General features: G+C 47.1%; 1 protein-coding gene across 1 annotated transcript in view; it reads left to right on the top strand.

Moving 5' to 3' along the window:
* LOC135385627 (uncharacterized) overlaps positions 1-16,881 on the top strand; it is a 236,316-nt gene that overhangs the window by 206,226 nt on the left and 13,209 nt on the right. Inside the window, exons 4-5 of the mRNA XM_064615073.1 lie at positions 10,683-10,821; positions 14,739-14,902. Coding sequence (XP_064471143.1) covers positions 10,683-10,821; positions 14,739-14,902 — 303 coding nt within the window. The remainder of the gene's footprint in view (positions 1-10,682; positions 10,822-14,738; positions 14,903-16,881) is intronic.

Raw genomic sequence — 16,881 nt, 5'->3', positions numbered from 1 at the left:
AAGAGTAAAAAAAGGTTCAGGGTAACCCACCTGTCGGGACCACAATGCCCACTGCCGACCCAAACGTGCGCACACTTTTAAGAGGAACATACGTAGAAAACAAGTTCATGGTTGCCGATGTCGGGGCTGAAAATCCGTGATTCAACACGTGTGGTATCTTTCCCGCTGCCTTCGGCGCGGTTGATGCATCAGTGCGGGCGTTGTCCATCGCTGTGACTTGCTGAGTACGTCAGGTGCCGACCACGGAAGAAACTGTGTGAAGAGTACCAAATGGTTACATATCGGAGCCGCAATGCCCACTCCACTATAGGGAAGGACTTTTTTGTAAGACGGCTACATATTATACGAGGGGTGTTCAAGTCAAACCGGGACTTTTCATCTTTCGCAAAAGTAATATGAGCTTACAGGCGAGAAATTAGGCTTATTTTTGAACGTAATCTCCAGCTGCACTAATGCACTTGTCCCAGCGTTTCACGAGGGCTTGGATGCCAGCTGCGTAGAAGTCATTACCGGCGCGTAGCAGCCATGATCGGACCGCATTCTTGACCTCATCGTCGCAGCTGAAGTGGCGGCCCCCAAGGAACGCCTTCAGTGGCCCGAAGAGATGGAAATCGCTGGGGGCGAGGTCTGGACTGTAAGGAGGATGTGGCAGCAACTCCCAGCCAAGTTCCTGTAAGGTGCCTGTCGTGAGATGCGCGGTATGCTGCGTGCATTGTCCTGTAGGAGGATGACTCCTTTGGTGATGAGGCCCGGCCGCTTTTGCTTCAGCGCCTTATGCACATCCCTGAGAACCTGGCAGTAATATGCACTATTGATGGTGGTACCACTGGGCAGAAAATCAACATGAACAACGCCAGCCTTGTCCCAGAAAACCGTGGCCATGACATTACCCGCAGACGGGGTGCTTCGGAACTTCTTGGGAGCTCGCATGGCTTGTCTATGGTTTGTCTATGGCTTGTCGTTGTCACTTCTTCGTCTTCTTTCTCGTCTTCATCTGCATCTTCTCGAGAATATCTCACAGCCCTCATGTAACCACTGGTGTAAATACGATGAAAGGGGGAGGATGTCATTTTGTACACAGTCGTGGAGCAATACATGTTCGTTTCTGCAGAAATTCCGTTTCTGCACATCTCCAAATGAAGATGTTTCACATTCTAACGAGTGGGTAGACCCACTCGTTAGGCAAACGATCCAATTTGATCGTAACTGGCCCGAGAGATTACGCCCCTGTCACTTTAACAAAAAGAGCGCGTCATACACCACGTGCTCGAGCTCCCGAGTGCCTCGCGCCTCGTTAGATCATGAGCCATGTAGGCAATGAAGCCTGTGAGCACGTGAACACATTCGTTAGGCAGACGACACCGTCGGTCGTTACGCGAGCAAGAGATTACGCCTTTGTCCCGTTAACGAAAAAAGCGCGTCACGCGTCACATGAAACGTGTCACGTGTTCGTGTTAACGAGAGCTCCGCCCCTCGTTGGCTCGCGAACGATGGAAGTGATGGAATGATGGAGATGGAGTAAGGTCGGTGCATTACCGTGTTGGAACCGGCACAGTGCAAAGTACGACTAGATACTTTTCTTGTCTGTATACCGAGGCGTTTCCTGTTTCTTCCTATGGGTATACAAGAAGCTCCACAGTGAACTCTTGGAGTTCAATTTGCGTAGTTTAAGTAAGTGTACTACATCATTGCACGTCAACTCTTATTTTCTTTCTGGTCTCAGACTATATCTTATAAGCCTCTATACTGAGCGAGCTGTCCTCCGCACAGGTTCCTCTAACTTCCCCCTAAGCCTTCCTCTTCTTTAATGGGCTGCAGCGAGACAGTATCCTCCAGGGTAATGGAATGTCTTGACGGGCGCAGGCAAGCAGAATCATGACTTCCACTGGCTCCGCACAGACGGAGAGTTTTGTGGTCGCCGTCCATGCAGGAGATGTGTGTTTGCTTTGGAGCGGGGATTAGGTTGGCGAAAGGGTATTACCTATAACTTCCTCCGGGGCCAAGCCACGTGTCTTTGTATGCTTAGCGCTCGGACAGTTTGCCTTTGCTTAATCGATAAAGAGATCATGCATGAAGTGCTTCTGTTCTGTACGAACAGGAAATATAAGGTTGTATCGATTTTTGCTAGTCACAACTTAAAGGGACTGTCTCGCAAACTGTGACCTAAACTCAGAATGCAGGCAGTTTATGGTGCGTCGCTCACAATGCAACAATGCAAACTTTTGCACACATCAAAACCTTTCGCGCTATTCGGTAAAATGACACACACACTTTCATCAGACCTTAATCTGAAATTTTTTTGGATGGCCCTGTTTGGATGGCCCTGGATACTCCTTTAAACGCAATAATGAACCTGCGGATTCCTTTGAAGCTGAGAGAGCGTGTATAATACGCTTGCTACACGCTGTTGTCTTCGTTAGAGGACAGTACACACACAAAAGTAGTTTTTAAGGAACCCTAGATAATAACACACGTCCCCCGCAGGTACTTTTCTTCCACCCCACGTCTGCCGCAGGTCATTTTTATTTCATTTATTGAACAACAACAGAAATGTGCGCACGACCCACGAATAAAAGGCAGACGAAGCGTACAGAATAAAACGGAAGAAGAGATAGGCACCTGTTTCCCCCGTGGCTGTGTCGATACTGGCCATGAGAGAAAACGCTGTGCGGAGATACCGTATTGCCTGTAACAATTCCCGAACTTCAACAACACTTTGAATGCTGCTCAGGTTTGTAAGATCAACAAACGCGTCTGGGGCCTCCTCACGTCGGCTCTTTAGAGAGCTATTTGGGAGAAGCACGCGCTCTACCGTGGAAATAAAATCTCCTTTGAGGCAATTTTGAGGCGCGGTAGTCGACCGTGCACAATGGCTGACGTTATGCAAGAACCCGACCAATTGGTTCGGAGAACATACGCGGTTGCCCATATCTGCTGCGATGCTTTCACTGGCATCGTGTTGTGGCATCGTGCGAAGCATTTGGGCATGTGGAGGTGACATGGAACAGCAGCCATACGTCTCAGGAGCAAATTGTACAATCGTGTATTGCACTCACTCTTCTAGTGCTACAATAGGACATCCTTGGTACACCTTGAGGCACATCATCGACACATCGAGTACCCCTGAGTACACCCCTAAGGTACTTGACCTACGATCACTAATTCTACCTCACCACTGCATTGTAATCATCTCTAACTTCGACCCTTGGCAAAGCCCCGACTCTGGTTAAAAGTCTGCTTAAACGGGTCTTTTCAAGTGATATTGCAGGAACGGGAATTTGTGTGCGCCGAATGAACCATTGAAACAATTTTGCATATTGGCTTCACATCTGTCCGACGATGCATATCAGCAGCCAACAAGCTGTCAGACATATGTCGGCACAGTTCCCTTAGAAGTCGGTCCAGGACGCCCCCCCCCCCCCCCCCCCCCCAGAGCGTTAGTCGTGACGTTACCCACCTCTGCGAGGCCGATGACGGCGAACTCTTTCATTAGCACCACCGCCGCCACCACAGCGCATGTTGCTTGATTGTCCCAATATCTACCCAAGCAAATGCATACATTTGAGTATGCATATATTATGAGAAACGGTTGCCACATCAACGCGCACACCGCTCGTGGAATACCCCGAGCAGCACAATGTACAGAAAGTTAAAATGCACGGAGTGGCTGGCAGGTGTCTTATCAGTGCGGTGCTTAATTTAGCAGAGCTGCCCCACAAAGAAAACAACATTGATATTCCCGCCCACCCTTATGCAGTCGCAGATGCAGTAGGTTGTACTGTTTTGATACTTGCCCTTTCTGCACGCGAAGCTGTCCACCATTGCTGCCCCGCACAGAACACGTAGATTACTATGGATTACAGCGCAATCAACGGTGGCTTGGAAATGCATCTGATTAGTCCTGCACTATCTATAACGATTACGTCGCACTTCATGTGTTGCATAAGGTAAGAAGTCGGTGGCCGTGGCCAGCGACGAATGTGTTTTTTTTTTGTTTTTTGTTTTTTTTTTTTGGTGGGGGGGGCGAATATACATTTATTAAAAAGAAAGGTCTGCCAGAATGTTTTGGGGCTAACATCACCGCTTTTTTCCTTTTTCCAATCAATCAATCGATCGAGCTTAATAATCATCATCATAATAATGATTAGTCGTTTTACGTCGCGAGACAACGATATCATCAGCGCCGCCACAGTGATCGGTCTGTGGATTTATATTTGCCCTCCTGAGATGTCTTTAACGTGCGTTAACGTGCGTGTTACTAATGTTGCGTAAACACAGTGACGTTGCGTTTTCTATAGTTCGGTGAGCCTTTTTGTGAGCCTTAATATTTGCGAGTAATATAATCGAAAGTACTACTACGGGGTGTTAAAGGGACGGTCTCGTACCCCCTGCCCCTTTCATAAAGTGTACCATTCGATTGCCCTTTGTTGAAAATGGAATACTGATATTTTACCCGACAAAACACGCCACAGTTATTAAATAACCGAATTAAATTGATAAACATTGCAGAGCATGCCGCGATCTGTGATGGCAACAATAAGAACGGCCACGTCGCCCTGCGGGTGTGTCCGTCCGTGATAGGATACAGAGATCGTCTGCTTTTGCGCGAGCCAGTGCATCGGCGTGAGCAGACGACTTTCAGAAGTTACTGGGCACCGCGGCAACTCTCGTACATGTTCTTTCAGTTCTCAGGTGAAAAACGCACATTCTAAGTAGTGGCAAGCATGGTGGTTCAGAACAACTATGTTAATCCTCAGAGACAAGTTAAAAGTCGCAGAACAACCCCATCCACAATCACAAATCTGAAGTCGCTGGCCATCGGCACGCGCGGTCGCATTGCAGCTCCGACCGAAAATGTATTAGGCGCGCTTCCATTACACTCCCCGTTGTACACTAATCATCCCTCGAAATGAAGTGTCGGTGACGACGTACATGGAGAAGGAGTACGTGTTTATTTAAAAACCGCATTAAATACTCGCGGAAAGAAAACACGTGACTTAGCTTCCACGTATCCGATTGTGCGCCATATTATGGGAGACCCCACAGTCAATGCTCGGACTACATTCTCCGCTCGCGGAGGTATATGCCTGAGTGTCCCCATTTCGAAAGCAAAGGGGATTACTCAACCCAAGGTGCTTCTGCAAGTTACAATTACCATGACAACGACGACGCACCCGCAGGCCGACGTCATATGTGACGTATGCATGAGAGAAGCGCAGCTTTCGTCGTCTGCTCTTACTGCACGTTTCGACAAATTCTTCGAAAATGACTTGGTTATTCCGAATGAAATTTTGGCGGTTGTATGTGTACAGTACTCGTGAAGCTAGTTTTGGCTAAGTTTCGGAATTGCCCCGGCTGTACGAGACCGTCCCTTTAAGGAAAGGGTATGACGTAGGCGGCTCTTTCGTTGAAATGATATAGCAGCGGGTACCTGAAAGAAACAACCAGTCAACAACGCGCTGAGCTAGCATCGCGGTGAAGCTGCACAGCAGACACACCACTTTCGTGAAAAACATGGGTTTCTGGCAAAATTACACACACCAAAGAAAGCCATTGCCAGCGCTTTGTCACTGGTCAGTTGTCCCGCAATGGCTAACACAGCAGCCGCACGCACGCATTGGAACGCAAAAGTGTGAACCGAGCTAAAGGCTATAAGAGAGGGGGGGGGGGGGCAAAGACCACATTAGCACCTTATTTCATCGATAGCAGAGTTAGCAGTGGTATGCATCTCTACGCCCCAGAACCTTCTACATTATTGGTTTTATTTTCTTTAATTATGTGGATGTTTGGTTTTTGTCTATTTAAATTTCATTTCATTTCCACCTCACTGAGACGCTTCGAAGTGGAGCGGCAGACCCCTGTGATGAGTGCCACGCAGCTTCAATATTCTACAAATAGGTAATAGGCATAGGTGTGCGTTTTCCTGCGGCCTCACTCATCCTCACCTCACGAAGACCAGACTTTATCGGTCTCACTCACCCTCACCAAATTTTCTTCACCAGTAACTTAACCTCAGTCGCCCTCACCTTCACATTCCATTTTAAATTCTATCCTCACAAACCTCACTTCACGGCACCCGGATCCCTTAGGGCCTCACCATCCTCATCATCACATGCCTTCACTTCATGAGGTTACTCACAACCCTCATGGCCTGACGTACCTTCACCTCATGAGGGTCCTCATCCTCACGTGTCCTCACCTCATGAGGGCCCTCATGGCCTCAGGAGTCCTCATCCTCATGTGCCCTCACCTCATGAGGGCCCCCATGGCCCCACGGCGCATCACGTACTTTCGACTAATGATGACCCACATGGCCTAACGAGTCCCTATCCTCACGTGCCCTCACCTCATGAGGGCCCTCATGGCCTCACGTACCTTCGCCTCATCAGGACCCTCATGGCCTCACGGCTCCTTATCCTCACGAGCCCTCGCCTCGTAAATACTTTCATGGCCTCATGGGTCTTTAGGTCACTAGGAGGCAGCCCCAGATTATATGCACATGCTTCTGGGCACGGTGTGTCCAGGTTCACTTGCGTCGAACGGAGTTATACAGATACTTGCGAGCACCATTCAGCGTAGATGAACCACTTCCATTTTGGAAGACAGATTCTTGCATCTACCCACAGCTTGCGAAAGTTGCTGCTGTGTGTTTTGGCATGCCAGCTACATCAGGGCCCGCTGAAAGAGTTTTTTCTAGAGATGGGACGAATCCAGAATTTTCCGAATACGGATCCGGATCCGAATCCGAGGAAGGCTCTGCGAATCCACGAATCTTTCGAATCCTTTCTTTAAAAACAGTTTAAAAAGCAAAAAAAAACAGCTACTGAAAAGTGTTTTGAAGCAGAATATGATACATTTGTTTAATGAAAAACAAATTAAATAATAGTTCAGTTCCTGGAGAAAATATACCCATATAGTTCTTCTTAAACGCAATTTATTTAACGTGTTGTTCATCGACTACATGGAATACATAAACTCGCGAGTCTGAATTATTTCCATGGAACTAAGCAACAATCAAAAGAAAAACCAGGTTACTTTGAAACTTGTAACGTAACAGTTCCTGCCTGAGCTCTTTCAGTCCAGAGCAAAGTAAACAAACAAACAAGAAAACACTCGTCGGTCAATGAGGCTTTCGGCGGACTCCGGAGGCGCCACTTTGGAAAAGAAACAAACAAACGTGATTGGTGGATTCGAAAGATTCGATTCGCTTTTTGGGCACTGGGATTCGGATTCCCGAATCTCGAATCCCTGCCTAGGATTCGTGAATTCGATTATTCGCGGATTCAGTTGGCACACCACTTCTTTTTTCCATTGCCGGCTCGCGACAACTCGCACGAGGGTCATCACTGAAACCCGAAACAATCGAGCAGCTGAAACACGTCGGGAAACTTGTTCGTTCAAAAAATCCATGATAAAATGAACACTACGTGTACTTCTAGTGGACCGCCAATGACAAACAAGAGGCAATTTAACAACGTGTGAAAATAAAGCGTTATCATGACGTCGGTGTAGCTTATTGTTTGGTCTCAGTCTCGCACGCTTGCTTTACGTCACATGGGGGTGGGGGGGGGATATGTTTATTACAAAAAAAAAAAAAAAAGAGGCAGGTAAAAAGAAAGGTCAGCCAGGCAGAAGTCGACTTGCTATTCCTTGTAAAAAAAGAAAAGGAGAAAAAAAAAACAGAAACAGAAAAGGAGAAAGCGGCACATGGGCAGCAGGGGGGGGGGGGGGGGGGCATGAGTACACGATCGCTCAGAGGCAGTCCAGGAGCCCAGAGTCACCCAGGAATCATATTAGCGCTCTGGTAACAGCCCATTGCTTCTGCCCTACGGGGCCCAGTAGGGCGGCCAAAGAGAGGTATCTGTGCCCCAGGGCAGATAGGCGGTGCGTGAGTGCGGTCCGAGGAGCAGCATATCTTGGGGAGGTCAAGAGTAAATCATGGGTGTCGGCGTCGGTGGAGCAGGAGGGGCACACCGAAGAGGGACGCTGCTTGATCTTGAACAGGAACGATGCAGTACGGGCAACATTCAGGCGAAGACGATGGAGAGCCGACTCTTCCTTTCGAGACAGCCGTAGCGACACACTGAAGGCCATCTTCGGGTCAATGTGGTGGAGGAAGGTGTTGGCTGCAACAGTGTTTTCCATGAAGAAGGCGGGTGTCGAAGGAAAGGCGCCGGCGGATGTGTATGCGGCAGACGGATGGTGATAACGGGATGACAGTGTCGCACTCAGCTGCGCCATGAGCGCGCCTCGCTGCTGTGTCGGCACGTGTGTTTCCCGGCAAGCCAATGTGGCTTGACACCCACTGAAACCACACGGAGTGGCTGGAGGTGACGAGGAGGTTGTGCACAATCAGGGTCAGTGAGCGGATGTCAGAAACAATTTGCGAGCGAGGCGAAGACAGTGCCTCCAGCGCCGACTTGCTGTCGGTGAGGACTGTCCAGCTTCCAGGTGGACGAGAGGATACAAGCTTCAGTGCTTCGTGAATGGCTACAAGCTCCGCTTCGGTGGACGACGTTCCGTGGGGAAACTTGAAGGCTTGTTCGATGTTTTCGGAAGGGAGGAACAGTGCTGCCGTGGAGACGCCCGTGGAGACCGAGCCGTCGGTATATATTTGCAGTCACAAGGTTTGCTCACTGAGGACTCAAATTAGAAGACAGCAATGAGCGAGACAGACCACAATCCTCTCCCATCATTCCATCTCTGTCTCCGCACTTAAGTCTGCGCTTTCGCCTCATCTTCGATCATGACATGCCCCTTTCTTCTTTCCTTTTTCTTTATTCATACCTTAATTTATTAATGCATTGACTGTATTTCCGTGAGTTTTGAATTCATTTTTGCTGTCGCACAGTCGTTGGAGAACCGGGTAAAGCCTGCTTTATATTGAGCTTTGTGCTGCTGAGAACAAGAGACGTCAGACTAAAAATAAAGCTACGCGTACGTTACATTCCCAGCAGCGGCAACATTTGTTTAAAAAGAAAATACAAAATACCGCACATGGCACCATTGACACAACATAGCATGCGTGTGTCCACTTGCAATCATTCGAAATTAGTGGGGAAAAGCAGTTGCACGCGCTTGTAAAAACGCAGCACAGAACCTCTCTAAACGACGCTGCTATACCAGCAAACAGACGGAAAAGGAATCCACGAAAGGTACCGTCGCTCCAAAAACACAACTTAACGTCAACGAAATCGTGTTCCCCAGTGTCGGGGTTGTATATTATGCAACAACTTAACGTGACCGGCTAAGAGAGTCATGACTTATCTGTAAAGTCCCTCATGAAAAAGTCGCATGCCCTCACCTGTGAGGTTCTTCATGGGAGACTTCATATATGGAGGAAAGAAACATAAGAACAGATCATGGCGGTCCTCGAAGATCTTCGAATTTCCACTGGCCCTTCGCGCAGAGTGACGTCATCTCGGCCACACCTTCTCCAAGCGAGGAGATATGTTGCTGCCCCTTCATCTGTGAGGCCCTTCACGAATGGATCCATGACCTCATCCATGAGGACCCTCACGAAAGGCCTCACGGCCTGATTAGTGAGGTCCCTCACAAAAGGCCCCATGGCCTCATCCGTGAGGTTCCTCACAAAGGGCCTCACGGACTCATCCGTGAGGTTCCTCGCAAAGGGCCTCACGGCCTCATCTCTGAGGCTTCTCACGGAATACGTTTTACTCTCACGTATTGATAGCCTCACGACGACTGGCCTCATGAGGTCCCTCACGGTGGGCCTCATGAGGGACAGTGCCTCACGACTGTCTTCATGAGGAACATTCAGCGCGGTCTGGCCTCACTCACCTTCACCTCATCGTCGTGAGGTGGGGGTGAGGCGTCCTCGTGAGTCAGGCCGCCCAGCTATGGTAATAGGTAGGGATACAGTTGAGAGAAAGTTGAGGACAGTTTTGGGTTTTTCGCGTGGCATTTTCTTAGCAATCATTTTTTCTCTTCTGTGACACCAGTGTGAGCACAGTCGTTGTCTGGGCTTTGAAGTAACGTGTTGACTTTCTGCACATGGCTTTTTAGAAAGACGTGAGACGCTCTTTTGCAGATGTGGTCGAGGTAAGAGGGGCCTTTTTTTTTTTTTTTTTGTCGCATCTGTAACTTTCGCGAGCATTCACTTCCAATTTGCTCACTTCTGCTCCTCGGCTAAGAAAATATGACCTCACCGTTATGATGCTGTGTCACTGCACTATGTTTCCATGTGCAGTACTCGTGGCTGACCGTTTCGGTTGGCCCAAGTAAAAGGCAAAATTTAAACCCGGCAATAATTTTTTTGATGTCCTCAACTTATCCATGGGGTGGGGGAAGTTGATGAAAATATGTAGCCTGTCATTTTTGGCTCGTACGAGATAAATATCTGGTTTAGCACCGACAGTAATTTGTGGATCATTTCTCAGAGGTTTGTGGATTCAGTTAACGAATTATGAGGTAAAAAATGGGAGCAGTCTAGCACTCGCATTATGGTACAATTAAGGCGATTATTCTGTCTGCTATTAACAAAATAGTTCAACTGTCTTCAACGTAACTTCCACCTTACCCTAAACAGAAGTTTCATTTTTCATCCTTAGCACGTAATCAAAGAATGCTCCAGGGATGCGTGGGAAGTCAAGTTTACCTTTTACCTCCCTTCAGTTGGACGTGATGGTGCAACGGACTAAAGTGTCGTCTATTGTTTTCAGATGAAGAGCTGCAGACGATGCGTCCGTTCGGGTGGGACAAGAAGGGTGCCTCCATGTCAGATGAGAACATGGTGCCAATCATCGTGTGCCTCGCGATCATGTTCGTCGGCATGTGTGTAGCTCTGCAACTATTTAGCAGGTAATGTTGTCCTCTTACATTACACTGTTTCATCTTTGTGCGCACGTATTGTGCCACCGAAGGTCAAAAACGTCTCAGACGGTGGAAAGAAAGCTTTTTGCCCCTGCACCAATAATTTGCGGAAAGAAATTAAATATCTAAACCAGGAAAAAAAGAGAGCATACATAGGCAGAAAAAGGAGTCCACAAGAACGTGCTATAGAGCAGAGGAGACTGATTCACTGTGGTCGATTGTCGTCACCAAAGTTGAGTGTCATAATTTCAGAGTTCGAGGTAACTCGCTACAAGCAACTCGTTACTGTGACTAAGTTACTTTTTTGGTAACTTGTAACTTAACTCGGTACTTTTGCGCCGTGGTAACTTTCAGAGGAACTCTTTCCTTTTTCAGATAACTTTGCCAAAGTAACTTAAATTAAGTTCCGAGTTACTTTTAACTCGCTTTTCACTCACGTCCACATATTTTCTTGCTTTCTCTCCTGTTCCTTCATGGCATTTTTTTGCCATAAAACGAGATATTCAATCAATTACAGTATTTTATTCAGGAAGTAAGAACCGCTGCCATTGAAATGAAGCAGAACCATTGTGCACCCACAGGGAGTACGATGCAAAGCGTTCGAATAGACCTCTACCAGAGAAACGTCATCATGACATTGGTAGACAGTCTGAAACCGAAACAAACCGGAAGGAAAGGGCCACGAACGGGCGCTTGTTTGCTGCCTCCCATTGAAAGAAAAGTAGGACCGAGGGTCGCGTCCATATCGTAATCCCCTCAAGACCGTGGCTTTCGTGCGCGACCTTGTTCACCTCTAGCTTCCAGCGTAGTTCAATTCTACCAAATTTTGGCGCTGTCGAACACTATGACATAATTTGTTTACAAAAAGGGAGAGGTCTATTGTTGGACATAAACGAAAATGATCTAAGCGTGTTGCACTCTTCCGCAGGCAACTGAAGGTCTAACTCAACTGCTCACGCGTGCTGCACGTGCGTAATGCTATTTTGTGTCCGAAGTAACTTGGAAGTAGCTCGTTCTTTCTTTTCAGTAACTTAGTAACTGCGAGTTACATTTGAGGCTGAAGAACTTCGTTATTAACTTAGTTACATTTTGCACACAGTAACTTAACTTGTAACGAGTTCTTTTTGACGGGTAGCTTCTCAGTCTATGCATAATTTAGACAACCAAGTTGGCTCGAACTTGTATGACGCGAAAAAAAGTGCAGTTAGCGCAAAAGCAGATGAGTTTTAAATTGAAGCCGTGAGAGTGCTTTGGTGCCTTTTTATCAGCAAAGGATGTTGCGCAGACCGAGTAGAGCCTCGCGTCGACTCACAGGCGCCGTCGGACGAATTCAAAATGGTACCGTGCCACAAATTGCTGAGCTACAACAATTTTCCTAGATAACTGACTGAGTCACACACACAAAAAAAAAATAAAAAATAAAAATAAAGAAACTGCTCGTATGAAACCGTTCGATGTGGTTAAAATTATTCGTTGCTAACCAAAGCAACATCACGTAGCTGTACTGCAAGAACTGGTGAGACTTCTCGAAGAAACCGGATCATTTTGTATATTTCCCTTTTTAAGGGTATGTGGACTCCCGGCAACTTCCGCATTTCCGCAGGCAGGTGTTTTCCGCTAGCGACTTCTATGGACTTCCTCCCTCTGTCATTTTTTTCTTTTTTATTTATTTACGCTCAACCGCGGTTACCCGACCAAACCGCGGTGTCGTGAACCACGGTTTGTTGTCGTCACACGGCAGTTTGTGACATGTTAGCAGTGACCACGTGATTGTGACACACGCGCACAGGTGTGTTTTGATTACGCTTTATATCATGAAAGGAAGAGGGCATAATGGTAATTAACGAGCTTAACAATCATTAAATATACGGTACGCACATGATTATTTGCGGGAGATGTCACACTGGCGGCGCTAGCCACGGTTAAGGCAACCGTCCACCTCGTGAAATGGAGGTTGCCAAGCTCGGTTTCCCTTAAAGGGACGATCTCGTACAGCCGGGGCGATTCCGAAATTTAGCCTAAACTATCTTCACGAGTACTGTACGCATACAACCGTCAAAGTTTCATTCAGTATACCCAAGTCGTTTTTGAGGAATTTGTCGAAACGTGCCGTAATAGCAGACGACGAAACTTGCGCTTCACCAACGCCACCTAGATCAGAATCTGCTGATACAGAAAGTCTGCTTAATGCCTCCTTTCTCTCCTTCGCTACGTGGACACATATAGTCAGAACACGTCTGCTACAACGATTCGCCCTTCTGCTAATTTAAGAACTCGCAAATGATCGCAACGAACTTCGCAAATTTGTACCTATTGACTAAAAGTGAAACACGCTTTCCAGGAAATCATCCTTTAGAAAACATTTGGGACCGTTTTGCGCTTTATTTTGTTTCCCATTTTGTACATAGGGACGTTCACTACTCGCAGACGACAATGGCTGCCCATGCGCCTGACGGTGGCTCGTCTCCATGGCTACGATCGCTGAAAGCACGTTCGCGATTGGCTACGGCCGTTGAAAACACGATGCTCATTGGCTGACTTTTAGTTGTTACGTCACGTAGACGAGAAAGCAGGCTTTCTCTCTCTATCTGGTGTTGCGCTTCACTCTCATGCAACGTCACGCATGACGTCGGCCTGCGGGTATGTTGCCGTTGTCATGGTAATTGGAACCTGCAGACGGACCTTGAGTTGAGTCATCCCCCTTGCTCTCGAAATGGGGACACTCAGACATATATCTCCGCGAGCGGAGAATGTAGTCCCAGCATTGACTGTAGTAACTGTGGGGTCTCCGATAATGTGGCGCATAACCCGAGACCTGGAAGCTAAGTCACTTGTTTTCGTTCCACGAATATTTCATGCAGTTTTTAAATAAATACGCACTCCTTCTCCATGTACGTGGTCAGCGTCACTTCATTTCGAAACATGATCAGTGTGCAACGGGGAGTGTAATGGAAGTGCGCGTAATATATTTTTGGTCGGAGTCGTAATGCGACCGCGCGCGCCGATAGCCGGCGACTTCAGATTTGTGATGTGGGTGGGGTTGTGCTGCGACTTTTAGCTTGTCTACGAGGACTAATATAGTTGTTCTAAACCATCATGTGGGCCACTTATTAGAATGTGCGTTTTTCGCGTGTGAACTGAAAGAAAATGCACAAGAGTTGCCGCGGTCGCCAGTCACTTCTGAAAGTCGTCTGCTCACGCCGGTGCACTGGCGAGCGCAAAAGCAGACGATTTCTGTATCCTATCACGGACCTTCCCGCAGGGCGACGTCAGAGGCGACGTAGCCGTTCTATTGTTGCCAACACAGATGGCGTCATGCTCTGCAATCTTTATCAATTTAATTCGGTGATTTAATAACCGTGACGTGCTTTGTCGACTAAATTTGCAGTACTCCATTTTCAACAAAGGACAATCGAATGATACACTCTATGAAAGTGGCAGGGGGTACGAGACCGTCCCTTTAACTGTGGTTCGCGCTGCCTGTGAGACATAGAGGTAGGCGGGCTAGCAGGTCCGTCGTTGCCACGACTCATGTCTCATGTCCCCATATTTCCTCTTCATCATCACCATCCCAATTCGTAAGTTGCAAGTTGACTCCTATAGTTGTGCGTCCTCCCTCCAAGCAACACGCTCACCGTAGTATTCCTGAACTCTGAATGGGGTTCGGTAGGCTTGAGACCACAAAACGTCAGAATAAGGTGTTATGCTTCAATTTCTCAATGAAGTGCACCACCAGCAGCGTGCAAGTACTGATGTACCAATTACTGGGGTACTGGTGGCAAGACTGTACCGAAAGCATTGACGAGGCTAGGAGGCTCTGTTTTGAAAAAAAAATGGTGATATTGTTGTTCAGCGTCCAATACTGTCTCGTAAAACGGTATTTACTGTTGACTTTCTTCTTTCAGGGCACGGTTCCGCAACCAGCGGAGCGTTTTCAACTCGCCGAACCCGAGGCTGTTGCACATGAAAAGCGACAGCAAAAGACGCCACAGCCATGTCAGTCTCCCAGGCGGATCCCGAAGGCCCAGCGTCTGCTCACAACAGCTATCGCCGAAGTTATCTAGGCCAGGTATATATCCGTGTCAAGCGGTACACGCCTCTAATACACCAGTCTGTTAGCAGAAATGAAACGAAATGAGATGCGTTGCGGCCGTTGCTGAAGTCGTGCAGCTGTCTGAAAGAAGTATATTCATCAAATCATAAAAACCCAAAATGCGGTACCGTTGGTACGATGTTGCCCGTTGCAATGATCTCTGCCATAGTAGTATCCAGTAAGTTAAGTATTTAACCTAATCGTCTTCCAATGTTGCCTACGTTGACGACATTGCAATGTGGCCTAGGCCACGCCACTTGCGATAACGATAAGCATAACTTGCGATGTTATGAAATTATTTTCATCACTTGCTTTACGTAGCGAGACAATTGTGATCATGAGCACAGTGGTCGGTCCGTGGATTAATTTTACTCACGTGAGGGTCCCTTATAGGGACAATCCGAAACTATTATAATGGATGTGTAAATAAGTTCGATGCGTTCTTCCGGAATGAGAAATAATGTTTGGTTTGGCAGTCGGGCACTCGTTAGTTCTCAAAAGAGTTGCGAAGCTGAAGCTCAAAACGAAACCGAAACTTCTGATGGTTCGCCTCTCCTACCTGCTGTACCATATGTGACGTCAGAGGTAGTCTCGTGTGGGCCACCGGCTGTTTTTTAGGGCACGGCACGCGCTTTGTAACTTCTTCGTGACACATGGATGACCCGTCGCCTGCTTCCTCGATTTCGTTCTAAAATTTATTCCTGAAAAATATTCCTCGCATGGTCATTTCTAACCACACAGAAGGAAGACGCATGCGCTGCTACTCATCTGTCCATAACTAACGTCTTTCACAAAGCAAAAGGGCAAGCAGGGCAGCTGGTACATAGTGTCGTCATAGTGGAACGTGTCGTGTTGTCCCTCCTCTGTCCCTTACTCGGGTTTCGTTTTTTCAACAACGCATCGTGTTTTTTTGTTTGTTTGTTTTTCACTCGAAATTATATAACACATAGCTGTGCATGATACAGACAGCAAGATAGGCCCTCCAATTTCATGCTCTCATGGTGCCGGCGTTGACGTGATCATTATAAGAACAGTCGAACGTTCATCGCTCACAAATATATCGTACAATGACATCAGCTGTTTCCGCAAAAATGTTTTACGGGGCATTCAACGTAAACTTTCCCACAGACTATGCTTTGTTGAACGGTTGGACATTCAGGAATGACAGGACGACATATCCAGATTCTATGTTCGTCTAAATTCTGTCGGAATTGCTCTGTCTCTCTCCGACTCACCTTACCCGTAAATCTACTCCCAATTTCCATTGCGACGGCAAAAACGGTCGATTGGAACGTCAAGGATAGCAAGATCAGCATCACCATCTACATATTCAACAAGGATAGTAACATGTGCTCATCCCACTATGACATGCCGAAAGACAAAATTGAAATATCTATTTCTGAAACAGTTGGTACCTTTTTTGTTAGCGTTGAGTAAAAATACTTTCACTGTGTGAGAGTTAAGCATGGTTTTTAAAGAAGATAATAAGTGACATTTCAGATGACTTAAACAGCCGCATCCATTCCAGTCAATTTTGAAACTATACTGTAATTTTTATTCCTGGCGGATCACTGACTATAGTATGGAAAACCCAACGCGTGGTGCGTAGTTTGACCGTTATTCGTTGGAATACGTGACAATAGCGGGCGCGGGATGTTGAAAGTATCCCGGAATTCCGTCCCTGGAAAAGCGAGAATATGTCACTTCCTGAGAACCAACGATGTCGCGAACTTGAAAAAAGGAATGCCGCGGTCGTGCGGGCATCTCATATGGTCAGGCATGTGCAAGATACTTATATTAGTACCAAGTTACTGAGTACCGGGCAGAAAAGTAACTGAGTAGAGTACTAAATACCCAATCTTGAAAAGTATTTAAGATAGAGTATAAAATAATGTTAAAAGTAACTCGTTACTTTCAAGATACTTTGACGTTATAGTTGGAATTCGCTGTCAAAC

Source organism: Ornithodoros turicata, chromosome 2 (assembly GCF_037126465.1).
Source record: "Ornithodoros turicata isolate Travis chromosome 2, ASM3712646v1, whole genome shotgun sequence".
In the NCBI taxonomy this organism is placed as follows: domain Eukaryota; kingdom Metazoa; phylum Arthropoda; class Arachnida; order Ixodida; family Argasidae; genus Ornithodoros; species Ornithodoros turicata.
Note: the sequence above shows the minus strand (reverse complement) of the source record. Positions and strands in the feature narration are given on the sequence as shown.